The sequence below is a fragment of the Drosophila teissieri genome, chromosome X, assembly GCF_016746235.2.
Source record: "Drosophila teissieri strain GT53w chromosome X, Prin_Dtei_1.1, whole genome shotgun sequence".
Classification (NCBI taxonomy): Eukaryota; Metazoa; Arthropoda; class Insecta; order Diptera; family Drosophilidae; genus Drosophila; species Drosophila teissieri.
In genome coordinates, this window is record NC_053034.1 from 14513677 (window position 1) to 14535472 (window position 21796).

A 21796-nucleotide genomic window follows, 5' to 3' on the forward strand; every position below is an offset into this window, starting at 1 on the left:
GAAAAAAAACAGTAGGTTCAAGCGCTACTAGTTTCATTAACTCCATACCATATTTACAAAGTTATTTAAGTGTATTGCTAAATGTTTATTTGTGTATACTTTACATGTAGTAGATGAGTACGAAATTATTTATTTCAATAGTTTTATAACTTAGAACCAGTATAACTCGATTTTCGAGTATTTATAATGAAATAAAAGTCAAATTAATTTTATTTTCTAACACTACGACTTAAGCACTAATCAAGATTAAACTACTTATAGCTAGAGGCATATCACACACGGCTAGACATAGGGATTCCAATTGCTGCCGTCCTCGGGCAACAAATTGTTGGTAATCAGCAGGATGACGTCGATGATCCACCAGACGCCCACACCGCCCATGGTGAGCAGTTTGCCCACAGCTGTGCCCGTTTGGCCGAGACAGAAGCGATCCATCCCGAGGAATCCCAGCAGCATGCTGTAGATCAGGGTGGTCACAAAGTAGTGATCCGTGTAGCGGACACAAGGCACTCCGGCGCGCAGGAAGGTGCGATTCCCGTAGCACTCTATGTCGGCGAACACTGTGCACCAGACCATGGCGTGCTCCACCTCCTCGTATGTAGATCCACCGAACTTCAGGCATCCGTATTTCTTTTCCTGCTGCGCCGTCGCGTTCTCCCGATGATCAACGGGCTCCTTGCAGTCGAGGAAGTCGCGCGGCAGAAACGAGCACATCACATTCGGTCCCAGTGGATAGAAGGCCGAGTTTCCAGCGCCGCCGGAGGAGGAAGACGCAGACGATGATGAGGAGGAGGGTCCCATACCGGAGCCCAGTTGCGCCTGCACAGGCACCACCGACTGCACCGCCGTGCCGGACACCACCGTCTGCGGCTGCTCCTTGTCGCTTCGTGCCTGGATCGCTTGGGCGCCGGGTCGGCTGGCCACCAGGAACGCCAGAATTCCGTAGAAAATCCGCATCTTTGCGAGCTCCTTATCAAAATATAGCTAGCCAGTGTAGCCACACCTTGGCTTTGTTAACAGAGCTCTGTTACTTGCGATGGCCTATCGATAGTTCTGATTTTCAGCACCTCGACTGCGAATAAATACAATAAAATAAGTTAAAAGTTTTTCAGCTTTCATATAAGAGTGCTCCTTAGAATAAATATTGGCATTACTGTAATCGAAATCTTTAGTTAATTATATTTATTTAAATGGTATAAGCTTATTAAATCTAGCTTCGCATCTTAACCAAATGACCAATCACGTGCCCATCTCTACATTCGATAGGCACAGGCCCCGTTGCATTAGTGTGCACACACTGGCTGCGTAATCAGCGGGCGCGAACCATTTTTTTTTGGGAAAGAACAATAAACAAGAGAATAATAGAGGCATAAAGAGCATTCCTCGTCCGCTTTTCACGGGCAGTACGAAAACAACAACGGAGCAGAGAGCCCGTTCAACACGACGCGTCATTTTCCACCATTTTAATTCTGTGATTTGTTTGAATTTTGCTGTGTCAGCGCGTTGGAAATTCGTTGCACCTCAATAATGAAGCTACTGCTCCTGGTGGCCACCGCGGCCTCCGTGGCGGCACTCACCGCCGGTGAGCCATCGTTGCTCTCGGATGAGTTCATCGAGTTGGTGCGCAGTAAGGCGAAAACCTGGACGGTAATTTCTTTGTTTTCCCCCCTGCTGACGTGACAAGAAAATTGAATTTTCCCATATTCTATTCTATTCTATCCGCCAGGTGGGTCGTAATTTCGATGCATCCGTAACGGAGGGACACATCCGCCGCCTGATGGGCGTCCATCCGGATGCACACAAGTTCGCACTGGCCGATAAGCGCGAAGTGCTTGGCGATCTTTATATGAATAGTGTGGACGAGATACCCGAGGAGTTTGATTCCCGTAAGCAGTGGCCCAACTGCCCAACCATTGGCGAAATTCGCGACCAGGGATCATGCGGCTCCTGCTGGGCATTTGGAGCCGTGGAAGCCATGTCCGATCGCGTATGTAGCTTATCTTATCGATTTTATAGCCCCTTCTTCTCTTTGTTTGGCCAGCTGATATATTTCACATTTCTTTATTCTTAATGGTTTATTACTGATTTCGCAATGTACAGGTGTGCATTCATTCCGGCGGCAAGGTGAACTTCCACTTTTCGGCCGATGATCTGGTGTCCTGCTGCCACACCTGCGGATTTGGCTGCAACGGCGGATTCCCCGGCGCCGCCTGGAGCTACTGGACGCGCAAGGGAATCGTCAGCGGAGGACCCTACGGATCTAATCAGGTTGGTGATTTGCTCCTGATTTTTATAATTATATAATTAGGTTTAAATGGGTAGAAGTAGAAGTTTCCTGCATTTATTCGTATTATATTTCTACGCAGAAATGGTTAGAAAGTAACTTCATTTGTTCTTTGTTTACTCGAAGTCAGCGACGAAGTTTACGGCGTCATAAAAAATTGTATACAACAGATATCGCTAGAAAGCGGCTTAGTATATCATATGCAGACAGACATCCGAATACATAGAGATATAAGTATCAAATCATACACAGATATTCATATACACAGAGCTATTTATTGCGAATGCATTCCAGATTGGCGTACATCCTCAACGATAATTTTTAGTTACTAGCTCATAGTTTAACTTAATACCTAGATTAAGGGATGCAAACAAACAAAAACGATACTAATATGCACTTTTTTGCAGGGCTGCCGTCCTTACGAGATTTCTCCCTGTGAGCACCACGTGAATGGAACCCGACCACCCTGTGCCCATGGCGGTGGAACGCCCAAGTGCTCGCACGTATGCCAGAGCAGTTACACAGTGGATTACGCCAAGGACAAGCACTTCGGCTCCAAGTCGTACTCGGTGAAGCGCAATGTGCGCGACATTCAGGAGGAGATCATGACCAATGGACCAGTTGAGGGCGCCTTCACCGTCTATGAGGATCTCATTCTGTACAAGGACGGCGTCTATCAGCACGAGCATGGCAAGGAGCTGGGCGGTCATGCCATTCGCATTTTGGGCTGGGGCGTTTGGGGAGACGAGAAGATCCCCTACTGGCTCATTGGCAACTCGTGGAACACCGACTGGGGTGATCAGGGATTCTTCCGCATCCTGCGTGGCCAGGATCACTGCGGCATCGAGAGCTCCATTTCGGCGGGTCTGCCCAAGCTGTAGATGGAATATGTACTCCGGCTTTGCGCTGATATCAAATCCCTCTATTTTCTTTTAGTCCCCCTTTTATTTCCATTCCAATTCGCAACTGACGTTTGTAGTTAATGTAAACAACTAAACCTGATTGATAATAAAGTATTGTATATGACTGTGGATCTGAACTTTGCCCCTGCCAACTCTATACAGTGGAACCTCCGTAACTGAAAAGGCAACTCAAACTGTAACTGGTATAAATTAAAGCAAAAAACCAAATAATACAATAGATTTGAAGCTATTTGTGAGACAATAATAATTTGTTGCCATAATTATCCAGCGCTGTTGACAATCGCGAAGCCAAACCGTATCCTTTTCTATTTGTTAATGATAATAGTAAGTATACTATGAACACATTCAATTGGATGGGCTGTCAATTGTTCTGCTTTTTAGCACTCGAACAACATTAAACTGGCTAGCTGTTCGTTTTGCGAGTTATAATGTGATTAGCATCTCATTTGATTAATCAAACAAAGAGTACAGCGTGCATTCGCATTCGTCATATGGTGCGATTTTGTTGATTTAGGTCGTTTTTATTTATTATTAAAATCAACTTTTATTGGATTAATCGGAGCAAGTCACTAAACAGCGTTAGCTTAGCTATATAAATGAGCTATCTTGTTGAAGCTGCCCACAATTTTCAGTACCAAATGTCCATTCCCCGGGGTCCACTTTATACACATTTCGTTTCACATAACATGTTTTATTTATTTTTCTCATTTGCAACATCAAATAGAACATTTGTTTTTTATTTCAGTTTTTGTTATCTTGTCATGAACCGCTTTCTTATCGATTTTCTGTGAATTGATTCGACACTATTCACTGAAACTCGATCTTTTTCTAACAAACAGCTTACATCGAAAAATATTTCTTACTGCCATATTTCAATTGGTTTACTCTTGTTATTTGTCATAGTCCAATTTCAACTATTGGCTTAAAAATATCTTATTTTTGGGTAGGTTTACATTATATATGTATGTATAATATATATATATATATATTCATTTCCGTGGAATCAGCTCAGCTTAATTGGTTTTGTTTGTAATTCTGGCTTTGCTTTTTATTTTTGTAGGATTTTGTAAATAGATTGCATTTGGCTTGCTCCTCATTTTTTTGTTCTTCGGTTTGTAGATTTTGTTGTCAATAAATAATTTCGTATATTTTTCGCATTTCGCTTCGCTCTCCTTACAATTGTTTTCAATCTGAATTCGTATTTGTTATTCCTGGACTTTTGCACTTAATAATTAAAATACATAACCATGCGGGCATATATTTTCCTATGTATGTATGTACGTAAACATTAGGCTGCTGTTCGGTTAAACATTTCCATTGTTTTCAGTGTTTTGTTCTTTGATTATATTTTCTGCATTAGTCATCGTCAGTTTGTGTGAGGGCTTCAGCTTATCATCTAAATGGTGGGTTCTCAAAATATCAATGCAATTTCGCTCAACGCTTTATTGGCTTTGTTAGTTCTTAGTTCGATGGAGGAGAAAAAGGGAGGTTTCTAAAAATTGCAACGATAAATCAAAAGTAAATCAAGCAATCGGTATGCAATATTAGCAACACGTAGAGCAAGCACTAAAATGCCATTGTGTGAAATCTAAATCCATTTGAGTTTTCCAGTTCTATTTCTGCCTCAGGTGGGGGGGTTTATGTAAAACTATACACGACAGTGAAAGATAATTCCAAATTTCAACACAAATAACGATTATCTTTCGCAAAATCAAAGTGATATGAACCGTTTGAAGCACATAAGATATAAGCTCAAATATTCTATGCTGAGAAGTTGAACGAAGTATTCACATACAAATAGATCTAGTTGGAAAGGAAGTCGGCCGAGACTTATAGAAAACGTATTGCAAAAATGCCCTTAATTTACCAGCTAAGTAGACAGACATTAACATTTTGACTCTATGAGTATCTGGTGTGTTATTTAATAGGACTTGCTTCTAAACTTCTTTTTACCTCGCTCTTGAACCTTGAACAACTCACTTATATAGAATAAACTTTTCATAGGTCGAGATTCGTCTTAAAATCTATAAGATCTTCCATCAGTTTTCAGTTTAATACATGCTACAAAGGAAAAATAAAACCTAAAATATAGCTAAAAATCGACTGAAGTGGAGGAGAGAGGAACGTATAGCCGGACAATACTTTAATCGGAACACTTTTTCAGTTAGCAAGCTTCAAAAGACCTTAAAGTAGTTGCGCTATATAAATATACAGTATATGATTTAGTTATTTATCTTCTGTCATCTTTACATACAATTACTCTGTTCTCATTACAACTATCGGTTTAAACTCTTTAATTTGCATTTACTTTTCAGTTTAGGAAGTATCTTAATCGCCTAACTCAACTAACTTTGGCTTAGGTTAACCCAAACGGATCGAACAGATTACAGATTCCTATATCTTCTCTTATTCTTACGGTCCCATATGTACCTTCAATTGTGGTTATCTGGTTTACATCCGAGTTTTCTTTAGCTTACAAGATGTGTGAGAGTTTTTAGTTAACTTGCGTGGACAGCCCATAATTGGGGGTTTGCGTACATAGTTTGCGTACATAGTGGTATATATATATATATATGTATATATATATTGCTATATGGGTCAGATTCAATGCCCGTTACATCGTCAGGTCGCCTTGAGTTGTTTGTATAGGTTTTTGAGTAGTCGGCTTAAACGCATCTCAATACGAACTGAACTTTGGTTTCGGTTTTAGTTTTGGTATCACAAAATCGGGTTTTAAGTTTACACAATATCCAATAGTTTCTGTTTTTTTCTTTCCGAAATGCCTTTCATTTTCGAATAACAATTTTTAGTAGAGATAAATATATATATTTTGCTGTTTTTTCATCTTTTTAAATAACTTTTGGTAGCGAAAGACTATCACAATTATGGAGATTTGAAATTTCTGGGGCCAGTTAAGAGATTGTATTCAATTTCATGAAGTTTTTACATTTAAGTTTCTTCTTTAGAACCGATTTTTTTTGTTTTTTAATTTTTGTCAATTTTACACGCACATACACATAGATAATTCTATTTTTAGATTTTTGGTTTGGTTTACGGAAGCCGTTAATTTATACTTTTGTAGTGGTTGTTTCTCGAGAAATGCATTTAATTTTCCTTTTGATTTTGCAACTCTATCCGCTCCCCTCGCTTCCCTTAGTTGTATCTTCAATCATCCGGAGATCTTCGGTTTCAGTAGTAGTTTGTCCTTCAGTTGTTGTACCTCACTTGCTTGGTTTGTTGAACTTGGTTCGCTTGCATATGTTAAACGGTTCTATGTTTCGAAGATATCCTTGTATATATCATTTATATTTGTATTTAGTATATAGCTTTGCGATCGGCTCTTGTTTCGTGTAGTTTTCAATGTTTTTTTATGCTTTTTAAGTGGTTTGGAAAACCATCAAACAACAGGAGGAAACAGTCTTTCTTTCCAGGTACCTAGGGGTTAAATGTGATATACAAAGCAAATTAATATTGGCTTATTGGTTAGTGGGAAATTTAGATAAATCATTGATGAGCACGGGCACCGTTCAATTTCCTGGCAACTTAGAATCATTTAGAAAGGTGTTTAAAAGTGTTTTAATACTTTTAGACACCCATTTTGGTAATTTTAAGTCACCAGACATTTCTAGCACCGCTGACCGTTATTTCTAACTACTTAAGAGTTCAGTAACATATCACCCCCCTATAACTAGTTGATTTTGAATATATAATATATGAAATTTAAACGTATTAGAATTGTGCTTTATATGCATACTCACCGCGTGACACATTTGACTTTTGTTAAATGTTGTACAATTGTTTTTTTTTCTCATTTGCAAATTTGGTATTTGATATATATATATGTACTATATATTACACCATTAAACTTTCAATATATCGCGCATAGTATATAAATATATATTTATATGGTATATACACAGATGTGGCATATGGAGGCATCGGTCTTGTTGTCCATTGTGGCTCTATATATTTTTGTTCGCTATTTCGAGGGGATTTCTAGTGGGGTCGTGAGTACATTGGTTTCACTTCTATCTGATGGATCGATCTATAGATAGATAGCTGCATCTGCATCCCTGCTGCTCTAGTGGTGGCTCAGGTAGGTCTTGCGCTTCAGGTAACCACTGCGTATGGGTGATGAGAGTCCCGTCTCGTTGCTGTGCTTTTCGATGGCAGACGGGTTCGATGGCAGTGTGTGCGTGTGAGGTGTGTGTGTTGGTGTGGGTGTTGGATTTGTTTTGGTTATTTTTTTCAGGCAAATTTTGGATATTTTTTTTTGTTTGGAAAAAGAAAGACAGAGTTAATGTTGAGAAAGAGTTGAATTTTGGCTCTAAGTGTGGTTTGGAGGTGGAAACGTTTCTAAGATCGATATTTATCGAATTATTTTTAGACCACCTCTAGTGTGGGGTTTATCAATTTTGTTTATTTTTCTCACAACACCAATCAATCAATCAATAAAATGCTCAGCTAGGTATGCTTTAAAATACTTAACAAAGGAACTGAAAAATTCTATAACACTAATACTAACATGAATTGTCTGTATGGTTTTGGTTTTTTTTACGCTTCTATCTGTTTACAAGATGCTTTAATTGTTGGTTTTTTATTGCTCTAAACAAGTTGTTTGCTTAAGTTGCAATTTAATTTAATTTTCATTCGTTGCTTGTTCATGCAGCCTGATGGTGTATTTGGCGTGAGGTGAATTTGTCGGCGTGGTGGGTTTTGAACAGCGTGGTGGGTTTTGAAGGCCATGAAGCATTAAGCGGTTTTTGTTGTATTATTATTATTATTTGTTTGTATTGGTTATCCGTAAATCAAGGAACAAACAAAGAAAAGATAAAAATCGTAATCGAAACATTATAAATCATATATATACTATGTAAGATATATATTTCCAACAGGCCCATTTAACTGTACGCCTTTTTTTTTATTTGCTACTAAATACTGGCGCACGTATTTTTTTATGTTTTGTTGCATTTTGGCATTTGTTCGCAATCAAAATAATATCATACAAATACAAATAAACATAGTACATGAATGCAATAATAATAATAATAATAATAATAATCATCATAATAATAATCATAATAGTATATAGCTTATAGCATAAATAATACGGCATTTGTTCTACAAGAAACTTAAGAATGTAAAATATAAAGTACAATACGATTCGTGAAGGACTAGATTTGAGAAGATTGGTGAGACACACAGATTGCTTCTAGTACTTTTACGCTGGTGATTAACTTAAAAACATATACAAAAACTATGTATTTTCATCAATGCAAGTTTCTTAGGCAGCTGGCGTGTCCTTTTCAATGGCATTCTCAATCAGTTGGGCCAGTAGGATGTGGTTGCTGCTGCTGGGACTGTTGATGTTGCTGCTGCAGGGACTGATGTTGGCCAACTGCAGCTCGAAAGCATTGCTGCAGATTGTCACGGCAAGGGAAAAGGGCATGATTAGGTAGGTTGCAACTGGAGGTTCGCAAATTTGGCAAGAGATTACTCGTTCCGGTCGGGGCTCACCCCGCCCGAAGAAGGCGCACACAACAACGTTTAGTGGGTATGGGAATGCTGGATGGGTTATCACTGCATCGTCTCGATGGCAAAGCAAGAAACAATGCTGGCTGACAAAATAAACGGCCATGCGACCCAGAACACAAACAACAAAAAATAACAGAGAACAACAGAAAGTCACAGAAAATGTCTAAACACCAACAAAGCAGTTTCCAATGGAATACAGGTATAATGCCTTCAGCTGAATCACTTTCACTCTATAACTTTGAGTACATATGATTACGAATATGATTACTGACTATGTTTTAATTTTTATAATAACATGTTTCATGATAAATTCGTTTCTTAACTAACCCTGATTCATTCCTTTGGTCTATAATACAAGTTATCAAAAGCTACAATCCTTTACCTATAACATATTATGTGAGGAAACCTCAATTCCTGATTATAACATTTGCATCCTTATTTCGAATCAGCTAAAGGCAGTACACTGTGCACAAAACATATAACATTAACACACACGAATGCTGTGGCCTATTTACACTAAACACAAACACAGATACGTATATACAGCGAGGATCGGGCGTTACAGTGGGTGCGCTCTGTACAGTGGATCGTCTCAAGCAGCGCCAGCCAGTGGCATCAGCGTCTTACCTTCTGCGCCGCGGATTCGCGGTCTGGCCGGGAAGATTGAAGCATCCGCGTGGAATGACCATGCGCGCATTGCCCTTCGCCGGGCGCGAACCACCCACAGCCTGCAAACCGGCCAAGTGGGCGGCATAGCCATCGCTAAGCACGGTGGCATTGGACTGCAGCTTCTTGCCAACCTGTGAGGGGAACGTTTAGTTCTTATTAATTCTGATCACGACATCGGAATTGTAACTGATTACCTTGCCCACGATGAATATTTGATCAGTTCGCATGCCAACATTCGTGTAGACACTAATGTCCTTGCTGCTGCCGTAGGCGGCAGTAATTGAGATTCCATGGTTCTGCACCAGATTGTTGAGATAGGCCGTCTTGTGGCCCAATGGATCGGTGGACAGGCCGTCGGCGAACGAGATCAGGCCATGCGGGAAGTTGTGCTGGCTCAGCCAGGACACAACGCGTTGCTGCTGCATATCCGGTCGTCCGGTGATGTAGATGAGCAGGTAGCCCAGCTCCTGCCAGTGGCGACAAACATCGACAGCTCCGGCACGTACCTTGGGATCCCTGCCCGTCACCGACATGGAAGCGGTGAAGGAGCCATCAATGCTAAAGACCACGCATTCGGTCAACGGCGGCACCACCGCCATATAGCAATCCACCGAGGTGTGATCGCCACGGACCACCATCTTTACGGGGTATATGCCATAGCCTAGGGATACCTGATCCGGAATGCTGTACGAGATTCGACCGTTCTTGTCCGTCACCTCAGTGCTGAGGAATGTCCACTCGCCCGCCGGCGGATCCTTCATAATGTGCACATCCACCTTCTCACCGTGCAGGGTGATCATGTCTAGGGGTCCGTACATAAATCTCGCATTCAAACGCTGCTCCCTGCCCTCCTGCACGATCACATCGTTGGCCCGATGATTGGCTGCCACATTTTTCAGCTTCACCGAGGTGCGTTTCTTGATCCACTTCTCCCTCGGCTGTCCTGGATGGAAGGAGGCATTGTCCTTGTCATCGTTGGAGCCCACAAAGGGTATGCCCTCGAATTTGCCAATCTGCCGTAGAATAAAGGCAATCACATCCGGACTCTCCCAGTAACTGGCGTGGAAGAGGTGCGGCAAGGCGTGAGCCGGAAAATTACTCAATCCCTCCGGGCAATACAAAGCGTAATCCAAGCGCTTTGTGCCCCACCATTTGTTTTGCACTGCGAATAGAAATGTTGAATTAGTTAGTTCGAAATACAAGTTTAATTAAATATAGCTGCTGCTTCTAGCGGATAACGACGAGCTTCTTACGGGCATGGATCGTACTAAGCGAGACATTCTCAATCAGACCCGATATCGTGCTCTGCATCGATGCGTCCGACAAACGGCGACCAGCCAGCAGATTGTTGCCGTCGTTGAAGTGCTGCGGATGCGACTGAATGACCTCCACTGAAAAGGATGCCATAATGTTAAAGGTTACAGCAGAAAAGCTATTGAGATATACTCACATAAATGCAATGGCTGACCATTTCCCAGCGGATACTTGGCGTACCGTGGGACATTAACTGGCGCCAATATCGAAAACCGGGCGCTGAGAAGCGGCTCCAGGCGCGAGGCGATCGGATCGGTTGGATGGAACAGATTGTAGACCTGGTGGCAGTTGGGCCGCGGCAGGGCGGCCTTGGCATCGTGAAGTTTCCTTGCAGCAAGTACCACAGACAGCGGCGATCCGAACATGAAGAAATCACAGACCTCAAAGTCCAATTTGGTGGCCCGCGAATCGCTGGAGGAGCTGGAGCGGCGTCTACGTGGCGATGGAGCCACCAGCAAACGCTTGGCATCCAGATCGGCTTCGATGAAACGCTCGTCATCGTCCAACCTCGAATTTCGAGCGCTCAACGGATTGTGGGTATTTATATTGGTGGCTGCATCTCCACCAGAATTTGAGGCGCCCGAAGCCGTACCCGGCTGGCTGCCATTTGATCGGCAGAGAGCCTCGTACGCCAGCAGTGAGCCCATCGAATCGCCCAGCATGACAATCTGGCCGGAGAATCCGTGTCCCTCCTCCGATTTCAAGAACTCGTGGTAGACAATATTGGCAGCGGCGACCGTCTTGTTGACCGTCTCGTGGAATTCGGGCGATGCCACGGATAGTAGGGGTATGGCTCCAATAGGAACATCGGCTATATTCGGTATATCCGCCGCCGAGGGCGATGCATCAAAGGAGTACGGACTCAGGCTGGAGAGAATGCCCAAGGCGTCGGTGCAAATTGAGGGGCACGGCACCATCTTGATGGTCACATGAGTGAGGAGGCTGGGATAGTGCTGTCGCATCACCGCCTCGAAGGAGCCACGGAATGTGGTCACATCGGATTTCTTGGCGGTCAGCTCGCTGGCCGCATCCAAAACGCTGCCCGCATGGACAACCAGGATCAGAATGGTTGTGGGGCATGACGGTGTGCTCGGTGATCCCGGCGGCGAGGAGTCGTGACTGCGATCCACGCTGGCGGAGGAGCGTAACTGCCGCTTGTTGCCGCGCTCTGAGGCCACGCGCATCAGAAAGTCCTGATTGAATATGCTGTCCTCTTGCCGCGAGTTGCCACGCCCACCCACGGATGCTGCGCTGGAGGGTCCGCCATGTGGCGGCGGACTGTCGTCGCCCTCGCCCAGCAGCTCCAGCGAGCTCCACTTGGCCAGCGAGTTCGTCTCATTGGTGTCTAAAATATAAATTAATAGAATATTTAAATAAATATAATTTAAAATAAGGCGGAGGCAAGAAAATGCGATTTCTTTATGTTAATCAAAATGTATTAATGCTTACCCAGACAATCAAAGAATTCCTCATCCGAGTTGGATTTGGAGTCCACTTCCAACCGCTCCATACGCCAGTTTGCCACCTGAGGTGTGCGTAAATTGAATTAATACTTGTATATAAGCACAATGGCTGTTCAGATTGTTTATTTATAGGCATGAATATGCTACATACAATTTTTAGAATCTGTTCTACAAAAAAGCGGCGTTAAGGGGCTAAGCTAAGCTAATAGAACTTGGCTAATCAAAAACTGCGACTAAGCAAATTACTAAAGGGATGGAGGTGGAGGTTTATATGGAGCATGGCAGGTTTTATACTATTTATAATTAATTTATTATTAGCTGGGCATTTACTAGTAATGAAAAAGAAAGAGAAGGGCATAAAGGGAGCGACAGAGAGGGCGAGAGGAACTTACATGTCTGCGTGGCGCTGTCTTTGCATGCGGCTTTTTGGACTGATTTTGGATTGTTTTCGGTTTTTGTGAGTGTAATTTTGTTGTTATTTTTTATATATTCAATTTATTTGATTTTATTGATTTGTGTCGATTTCGATTGTGTTGTTGTTGTTGTCGGTGGATCGTGTTGGATGGAAGGTAAATTAAAGATTATTTGGTAAGACGCAGCACATTTAAAGGACATAGCGGCACACAACACACAGAAAATTGAACACAGAGACAGAAAAAAGGTGTTTTCAAAGGTAAATATTGTAAACTAGATTAAAATGTAAGTTTAAGTGCGGCAAAAATTGCACTTTGAACATTAAACGTTTTGAAATAGGTTTGTCAAAGAGAAACACTGATTTTTTGTTTCAGTAAGAAATGATTGTTATTTTTGTTCTATAAAAAATCTATTGTTTTTTTAGTAAGCTTTTCAATGGGATAATTCCCTGACTTTTCAGTCATGTTAAACAACACAGAAAAAAGTATTTGCATAAGGAACACCAAACTTGTAAGAACTTTCATTTGCAGAGTTAAAACACGAAACCCACATCGAAAACGAGCAAAGGACACAGGACAAAGAGAATTGATCAGCTGGCCGTGCTCACCTGGAGATCGAAGCTGTGGGCAGATCCCACCGGAGAGTGAAGGGCACCCTTCGACCCGAACTTGCCCTTCTGGGCCATCTGAATACTTTGGGAGCGCGAACGTTGCGCGGATCCGCTTTGGTTGGCGGACAGATCCACGCCCGTACCAATGGCATCGTTCTCGTCCTCGTCGTCATCCTCCTCCTCGCCCTCCTCATCCGAACTGGCCTCGGCGCTCGGCGGCTGCTGGGTGACAATCGGCGGCACGGCCGGAGCGGACTTCTTTCGCTCGCTGCCCGTTGTGGAGGCGGCAGTGGCCGCCGTGCTGATATACGGCTCCGAGATGCTGTCTGGAATGGATTAATAAAAGTAATAAATACATTGATACACTGGTTCATTTTCTAGTGGGTGTTCGAATGAATATGCATAGGAGTTTTATTCTAACTAAAAGTTGATCGACCTTTTTGAGCTATCTATCCTTGAAATTTAAAATAGGAATAATTTTTAATGACTCTTTGTTTTCTGAATGATTTCATTCTGTATGCAAACTATAACTTTTACAATTTGGCAAGTGTATGTGGTGCGTCTGAAGTGGATGATAGAATAGTGGAGGTGCCCAAAGCGGACTGACCATCGCTGCACTCCTCGCCGCCGCCCATCTTCTTGGCCAGGGCCAGTTGCGTTTGTCGCTCCAGTTCGCGGATATCCTCGATGGTCAAGCCGAACCACTCGTCCTGCCATGCCCACGCCTGTCGATGGGCACGCAGCATCATCTTGCGCAGCGCCACGTCGTGGATGAACTTCTCCAGCTTCGTCTGCATGCCCCAGTAGCGGAACTCAACGCGGCAGATCTTGTAGGCGGTCATCAGGGACATGTTGCGCGGTGTCGGCTGCTTTTTGCCCTTCACTTCTCGCCAATACTCGTCCAGCCAATCCTCGCCCAAGGGTCCACGGCCCGTCTTGTCCGACACAAAGTGCTTGGGATCCTCCTCCTTCACATAGTCGCCACCCCACAGCTGGTCCTTCACAATGTCAATCACGTCTGCAAGGACAGAGGGTGCTTATTAGAAAAAATCCTTAAGCATGTAGCTATTATTATGCATTATTCTTAGAACTCAGACTGACCTACTATGCGATTACGCAGATCGCTTCCGGACAGCTGGAAGACGTTGTCCTGATAGCCATTGTCCGGATAATAGTATGTCTCAATGTCCAGCGAGAACTTCTCCACAAACGGACAGGTGTAGCGAGTCCTGGTATACGGATAGGCATTCCATGCCTCCTCCTCCACGGTTAAAGCGCTTTTCGGCAAGAGACCTTGGCAAATACAAATAATTATCGAATTAAAACGTAATTAGCTAACAGTATTCAACTCACTTTTGATCCAGCCAGGCAGATGATTGCCCACGTGGTAGATCTTCTTTGTGTATTGACCATTTCCGCCGGGTCCATCCTTGTACGGCTCATTGATGATAATCTCAACGCCACTGCCCTCGCCGTGACTCTCCTCGCGACTCTTTTTCTGTAAATCGGATATCAGTTTTGCAAGATTATTATGACTGAAATCGAAATAAACAGCAAGTGTATTGAGCAAGATTGCTAGAATTTCCGGTGAAAACGTTTAATAAATATTTGCCATTGTAAATATTTGTAAATAAGTCCAATGTGCAAAGACGAATAAACAGTTCCAGACAGATTGTACATTTTGTAACGATCAAAGATTATATTTGAAAATTGTTGAACTTTTACACCGGATTGCTAACGTTAAATGTGTATTATATTTGTGTTGTGTAGCTATTAAGCTATTTCTATATATACTCTATTTTTAACTGCCACTAATGAGCTATTTCGAAACCAATCAAGCGATAACTGCCTTTGAAAACTATTATTAAGTTAAAAATATAGGCTGCATTAACTTTTAGATGTTGCTTATCGATTGACTGTAACTACAATAAAGGCATTACTGAAAGTTTTTAGAACATGACTAGGCGAACTTCTAAATAGCTCTGTCCTCAGCAGAAATAGGAATCCTCACCGCAATCATGTAGAGCTGGGCGATGCGGTACTCCTCGACGGTGAGGGGCAGCGGAATGCGGTACTCCTTGATCAGCATGTTGATGCCGCGTGACTTGAGTCCTTGGCGTTGAAATGGGGGATTCCCCTGCGGTTATTGACGTTTTGCGAATGTCGGGCTATTCCGACGTTACCGGACTGTTCCGGCGTCCTCCTTTCCGGCTGCCTCTATTGGCTCTCGTTGGCTGAGGGAATGGCAATCATCGATTGCCGCCGCTGGTCATGGCTGGATGATGTGATGGCGACGCGGATGTCGTCCGACGTTTCTGTGGCGGGGAGATTTGGGGGTGGGTGGCACCTCGTCTATGACCTGGTCGAAATGGGGGAATCGGAAAAACGAGGCGGGGTTAGTCAGCGGGTCTATGGATAATTTTCCAGGGCCGTAGGTGTACAGGTCCAGATGTGTGTGTAGGTGTGTGCTAGTTGCTATGGCTTCTGCCTGCTGCTTGCCTATCTGACATTTAAGTGAATGGGCACCCAGAAAACTAAACTTGCACAGCCCTATGCGGAGCTGAAAAGTTACTTCAAGGTTGGGAAAGTGTTCCTTAGAATTATCAAAAAATATGCATCTCATAGATGAATATGTGTAATTTATATTTTGTTGTGCGATTATCTAAAAATACACACATTTTTAGCTGCTCACTACTGCGTAGCAAATGAAAAATCAAGTAATAATCCCGAAAGTTATTAGCTATAAACGAGCTGAAAAGATTTTAATAGCACACAAAATGTTTGGCAAATGCAATTTAAACAGGATATACACATTCTAAAGCAAATTATTGTGCTACTATTAACAATTATTGACTTTAAGCCAGAGCAAAATAAAAGTGATGTCTTTAGAAAGAGACCACAAGAGCAATGCAGTGAGTTCTAAAATGCAAATTACCATTTTATTTATTGATTTCGAGTGACAGCGAAATGGGGACATGAAAACGAGCGGGGGAAAACCTTTGACAGGCACTTTGGATAATCGGATGTGACTTGAGGGCTCTCAGGGGTTCCTTCTGTTTTGAAGCGAAACGAGGGCCAATGTCAATTAAATGCCAACAACAAGAAGTGAGTCTTCGTCTTCGATAAGGTCAAGTACGGTATCGCATTTCGCAAAGGAAAACGCAAAAGAACTACTTGTTCCACCGTCTTCACTATCAATTTAGCATGTCACCTTGCCCATTTCACGGCTTTCCATTTCTATATATATATTAATATATATATATTAACCTAAATGGGAGTATATTATGATAGTTATTAACTAAGCATTCCTATGAACAATGCCTTATACACCCTGAAAACTAATATTATCCCAAGCTATGGCCAACTTTTGATTTGCCTGGAGTTGAAACTGGCCAGCTTTGACGAAAACGAAGCCGAAATTTAGTTTATCGTGCATAATTCGGTTGCTGTTCTTACCTTGAACCATTTCTACTTTCTACTTTTCCTATCTTTTTTGCTAATTGGATTTATTGTTGACTGCTGACAACAGCAATAGCAACCTAGGGGCCCTGCGGGGCAGGAGGTGTGAATGTGTGTGTATATATATAGCTATGTACGTAGGATGTCGTCTGACGCATTTGCATCGCATTCTGACCTATTGGAATGTGGCTAAACCTGCGAAGGAGTGTGGGTGGGTGGGTGGTTGGTGTGGTGGCTAATTTAGGGTGTGGAGAAATGGGCAGACGAACACGTGTATAAGTCAAATGCTGTTTGAGGACAAACAGCGATAGGGGAATTATCGTTATGACTGATAATAAAGTGATGAATTCCCGTGCAGAAATATTAATTAGTTTGGTAGCAAGTAATTACAGTAAGTATTGCTCAAAGGGAACTTCACTGATAAATAAATAAAGAGTATTTCGAAACAAAAATATATTTAAGTTTAAGTCTTAGCTATTTCTTCGAATATGTTTGTTTATTTATATAACTTACTCGCGAATCATACTCTAATCTAAATAAGTTGAAACAACGAAGTTACCTAATAAAATATAATATTAAGTGGCATTTTAAAGAGCAAATAAACCTTTAAGCTAGCTTCACTGTGCTTACAAGCTGTGAACTTCCATTGCTAATGACCTTCATTAGACTCCTAATCTGTTTAGATCTTATCTCGTATTTATCTCGACCACAAATTTGTCCAACTGCTCATTAAGTGCTATTGTATTCCCTCGTCCAATTTATGGAACCCAAAGGAGCTTACTTTTTAATTGGAGCTTTTTGTGTTGGTGTAATATTCGAGAAATGGGGATGGGGATTTTGTAAATTGATGCAAGTGGTACTTTGTAGGTGGCATGAAAACTCAACCATGTTGCGCAAAAGTTTAGATTTACATTTACATATAAAAACCCATGGACGGTATAAGATATTACCAAAAAGCAGCTTTTGATACATATGTATACTTATATTATAGCATAGTTTGCTTAGCTTGTAGTTACATACGAATAGCATATAGTTTGATCGCGATAAGATCCGGATGGACTTTGCGGGGAAAGTGGAAGGCGATGCTATAATAGGAGGCACAATAAAGAAGGGCAGTCAATCAATAATTATTGGGCACAGCGGGCAGTGGGGGAGGGAACACGAACACAGACATGCACATGTTTATGTCATGGCAGTTACATGGCAGGCCGTAACAAATCGTAAGCCCCAACAATATGGCCACCGCTTTCTTTAGCCCCCCACCCCCCTTTGCCCTACCACTCTCTGCCATGCCACGCCCCCTTTTGGCTCAGCTTTCTCCACCCCTCGTTAGTGTCCCCCATCCCCACTTCAGTGTTTTTTCTTGCCTCCTTAGCATAATTACATTTTGTGACACAGAAAATGCGCCGACAGATTTTCTTTGCTACCCTGGGTCAAAGGTTATCGAAAGTGCACTTACAAATGTACCTTCTACATGTCAAATTCTGCTTACAATTGCAATTACTTTGCCCAATTTGATATTCATACTTTCTTGCGGTTTCTAAAGAATTCATATAAGAAATTACCTGCAGTTAAAAGAGATAAGAAATGTTAATATTCACGATGAGAAAAAACTTTGCAGCGATAAGATTTATTACAAAGGAGCTTCCTTTATGGAGGTAATAAAAAATGGGCATTATTTATGATTCGATTTAAGCCTTTTTCTTGGGGGGCATTTAAAGAATCTAGCATAGAATACCACTTTTTAAAATGGGTGAGCAGCCAGAGATGGATAATCGACCCACTGTGCATCAATAAACAAATTACAAACGCACACATGTGCTGGCTATAAAAGAGGCGGCCAAAGTGCACGTAGTCTTCAATGTGGTTGTTTATGATGTATTTTGTCATTTAAAAAATTTTGTTTATGATGTGACCAAAGGGTAAAGCAAGGGTATGCACACGAAGAAAAGCCATAGCATTATCCAAAATAATTTCATTCATTATTATTAAAATGATCATTCTAACCATATTCCAAAGCTAAAACAAAATACTATGATAAAATTCTACCTTAGAAGCTCTGATAATCAAATAATTTTTTAGATTGATTGGAATAATTTTTTCTCCGTGTAACATAATAAGATGAAGATGGGTAAAATTCCACGTTTTTATGCACAATACCATTTTTTTCATGAAGTCTGACAGACAGAATCGCAAATAGTGCACAAATGAATAATGGCGAAAATAGAGGAAATAAATTTGCGCAATTGTTGCAACATCAAAAACGCCAAACTGTTAAATAAATTGCCATGGTAATTGACCAAGAAATACAATACATAAAATAAAAAATAAAGGTGTAGGAAAAAGTGCAAAAAAACGGTAATAAAACGAAAAGAGGCAACAACAAAACAGACGCACTCAAGCGGAAATAAATGAACGCGTTTGTGGGACAGAGACAAAAATAGAGGGCATGGGATGCAAAGAAAGCAAAGGTTGAATAAAAAGCCTATTAAATCCGAGTCTCAAGTTTAGTGAGCTAAATTAGACGGAAAAGAGCAAAAAAAAAAAAGGTCACGTACTCTCTCTCACTGGCTCTCCCCATCTCGCTCACTCCTTCGTGCACACCTGTGGCACGCTTTGTGCTTATTAATAATTTATAAATACAACCAGCAGCAAAAATAAGAACACAACAAATGTATTTCTAGGATTCATCTCAAAAATCCCTTTTTCCATACTATTATGACATTCATATTATTCATATTATATTATTCATTATTAAATTTTATAAACTCATTAGTCAATTTAACATTCCTAACAATATTATTCATGGAAAATTCATCATATCTAGATTAATGTATTGTTCTAAGGAACAAATGATGATATTCCTATACTCGTGCTCTTCAAAAAATAATTGTAAGAATTTCATTTTTTTTTATCCTTTTAATTATATTAAGAAGTAAATAAAAATTACGCATGTAACATTATTAAAAATAGTTTTAAATAGTAACAATTACAATTTCCCAACATAAAATATCTTATATTATAATAGAAGACAACAATGAACTTTTTAAAACGCGATGCTGTAATAAACTTTTTTCGATTTATAAAAGTGCCAAAGTCCCAAACACAACAAAACAAAGCTTTACGTGAAAATTACGCATGGAAAATTCTTATCACAGACTTGTTGTTGTTTGTAGAAGAGAGTAAAAGCGTGGAAGAGGAAGATAGCTATAGCTAACGGGACCTTGAGACCTGGCCACAGCCAACACACACACACTTACACAAACACCACGCAGCTTACGCATTTACGCAGCTGCCTCCCACACACACACACACAAACTAACGAAGTATCCTTAACTAATTTTCCGCATTTTGTTGTAAACTATTACATTTGTTACATACAAATTTTCATACACCAACTTTCAGTGGGCCAACTCACATTATTATCATTCGCAGGCGGGCAGCTGGACAATTAACAAAAAAAAAAAGAGTAAGGCCCAAAACGCAAAGAAGAAAAGAAACAACGACCAACGCACAACAAAATATAAATATACAGTGGATATTTGCTGACTCGATGGGGCGATTAATACAATTTATCTATTCATTTTCTTTGGGGCGCTTTTCCAGGCCGCAGATGAAAAATGTTTTCAGCGTTGTTGCTGCTTGCCTTGCGTTTGCTTATTTCTTTTTGCAATCAAAACGTACACACTGAAAAAAAACAGCGTGCGCTGCGCGGCGGCAATGTTGCGATGCGACTCGTCTCGCGTTTGATTCCGAACTGAAGTATCTTACTTCAGTAACCAAACCGAAATGACGCCGAACGGGACGCCGAACGCTGAACTAAACGAACGACGAAAAGCAAACGAAGCTAATGCAAAAGCAAAACGAAGAGGGAGGCGTTCTGGAAACGAATATCAGCCCAAAATCGCCATACTAATAATGTGACTTATATATTTACAATCTAAATATATTATGCTTAAATACTAAAACAATATGTCTACATTATAAATACATATATGTATTATATTATAGCTCCGTTTAACTACCCAAAGGTATTGGAAATATAAAATAGTCACGCTTCAACCGGGCTTTACTTATTATTGCACATAAATTGTATTTCTTTAGCATATAACTGTTTTCTGTTTAAATTTAATAACTGAAAAGTTAAATCAGTACATTTTCTAAAAACCGTCAGACCAAAACTCGATTCTCAACTGACGTTTTGCGGAACACCCCGTCCATCGGTTGTGCGCAACAAAAGCGCGCGAGAAAGCGCCAAAGAAATGCTCACTCTCCTCTCCCTTTCTCGCTCTCTTTGCCTTCCTCTCCTCTTGCGTGGACGCAGCTGGTGAGGCTGAAAAGACGGGGGTTTCGTAAATTGGATTTATGCATATCCGTCAATGAATAATATACAGAAGTGTAATTCCTGCAAGAAACTCGGATGGCCAGAGCCCCACAAAATGCCAACGTCCCGGCGTCCTTGTGCGCTCTCTTTTGGAGAAAGGCAGCGAGAGCAAGAGCGAGCTGGAGCAGCTAGTCTAAGTGTACGGTAAGAAGATAAGCTTAACGGCGCATTCCGCTCGGTCAGAGTCAAAGCAAACATGTCACGACATGCACAAACAAAAGACGCCAACTGTTGTCATTCCGCTCCTGTCACTCCAGCTCCCTATCTCGCTCTATTTTTCGCTCTGCTGTTTTCACTGCCCTTTCTAGTTTGTCCTATTGCATGTGATAAAGTTCAACTTTGACATTTACACCGCGCATGTCCCAAAAAATAAAGGAACAATTGAGCTTGCACAGTTTGGCAAGTGATTTTTGAACGTGTAAGCGCTAACGGTAAACTGAATGCAAGTTTTAATTGAGTGCACATTAAGTGGCAACGGACACTAGTTGCCTCACTCCCACTTCCGCCCACTCAAAGCATCCAACTCCTTGTGCGCATTTTCATCTCAAGCTCTCAATGCTAATAAAATTACTTTGTTTCAGGAGCATCTTGATTAATTAAATGCTTTGTATATATGAATTTTCATTTTGCTCTGGCTTTTTTATTATCTGCACTTACTTTCGAGTTTTTCCAAATCTACACTTTCATTAGGTGTCATAGCGGTATTAAAGCACTTTTTGTTTGCTTTATTTATCGTGTTGT

General features: G+C 41.3%; 3 protein-coding genes across 11 annotated transcripts; 1 reads left to right on the forward strand and 2 right to left on the reverse strand.

Moving 5' to 3' along the window:
• Nucleotides 1-134: 134 nt before the first annotated feature.
• Nucleotides 135-1010, reverse strand: LOC122623082 (TM2 domain-containing protein CG11103). The gene has a single exon (XM_043802010.1). It carries the CDS (start codon nucleotides 955-957, stop codon nucleotides 283-285), a length of 675 nt encoding a protein of 224 aa, XP_043657945.1. The 5' UTR covers nucleotides 958-1010; the 3' UTR covers nucleotides 135-282.
• A 322-nt stretch (nucleotides 1011-1332) lies between these two features.
• On the forward strand, nucleotides 1333-3323 carry LOC122625365 (cathepsin B). The gene is made up of 4 exons (XM_043805490.1): nucleotides 1333-1647; nucleotides 1727-1987; nucleotides 2101-2268; nucleotides 2692-3323. The coding sequence occupies exons 1-4, from the start codon at nucleotides 1528-1530 to the stop codon at nucleotides 3163-3165; spliced, it is 1023 nt and encodes a 340-aa protein (XP_043661425.1). The 5' UTR covers nucleotides 1333-1527; the 3' UTR covers nucleotides 3166-3323.
• A 591-nt stretch (nucleotides 3324-3914) lies between these two features.
• On the reverse strand, nucleotides 3915-20448 carry LOC122625211 (protein retinal degeneration B). 9 transcript variants are annotated; one of them, XR_006326539.1, is made up of 13 exons: nucleotides 15224-15729; nucleotides 14566-14710; nucleotides 14314-14505; nucleotides 13820-14230; nucleotides 13210-13538; nucleotides 12581-12619; nucleotides 12175-12250; nucleotides 10862-12070; nucleotides 10665-10802; nucleotides 9606-10573; nucleotides 9370-9542; nucleotides 6966-7361; nucleotides 3915-6642 (listed from the first exon to the last, which is right to left on the reverse strand). XR_006326539.1 is itself a non-coding variant. In XM_043805204.1 (13 exons), the coding sequence occupies exons 2-13, from the start codon at nucleotides 15299-15301 to the stop codon at nucleotides 8492-8494; spliced, it is 3891 nt and encodes a 1296-aa protein (XP_043661139.1). In that variant the 5' UTR covers nucleotides 15302-15571; nucleotides 20356-20448; the 3' UTR covers nucleotides 8075-8491. The 9 variants fall into 9 exon arrangements, 8 of the variants coding, with proteins under 8 accessions (XP_043661147.1, XP_043661143.1, XP_043661144.1 ...); XM_043805204.1 differs by lacking the exons at nucleotides 3915-6642; nucleotides 6966-7361 and adding exons at nucleotides 8075-8624; nucleotides 20356-20448 and having other exon boundaries at nucleotides 15224-15571; XM_043805206.1 differs by lacking the exons at nucleotides 3915-6642; nucleotides 6966-7361 and adding exons at nucleotides 8075-8624; nucleotides 20090-20283 and having other exon boundaries at nucleotides 15224-15571.
• Nucleotides 20449-21796: the final 1348 nt, after the last annotated feature.

Bases quoted from the DNA above. Each gene is read 5' to 3' on its own strand.
- LOC122623082 (XM_043802010.1), bottom strand. From the start codon at position 957: ATGCGGATTTTCTACGGAATTCTGGCGTTCCTGGTGGCCAGCCGACCC.
- LOC122625365 (XM_043805490.1), top strand. From the start codon at position 1,528: ATGAAGCTACTGCTCCTGGTGGCCACCGCGGCCTCCGTGGCGGCACTC. The intron at 1,988-2,100 runs GTATGTAGCTTA...CGCAATGTACAG, and splicing joins TGGAAGCCATGTCCGATCGC to GTGTGCATTCATTCCGGCGG. The intron at 2,269-2,691 runs GTTGGTGATTTG...ACTTTTTTGCAG, and splicing joins GACCCTACGGATCTAATCAG to GGCTGCCGTCCTTACGAGAT.
- LOC122625211 (XM_043805204.1), bottom strand. From the start codon at position 15,301: ATGCTGATCAAGGAGTACCGCATTCCGCTGCCCCTCACCGTCGAGGAG. The intron at 9,543-9,605 runs GTAATCAGTTAC...TTCCCCTCACAG, and splicing joins AAATATTCATCGTGGGCAAG to GTTGGCAAGAAGCTGCAGTC. The intron at 8,625-9,369 runs GTAAGACGCTGA...GACAATCTGCAG, and splicing joins GCGAATCCGCGGCGCAGAAG to CAATGCTTTCGAGCTGCAGT.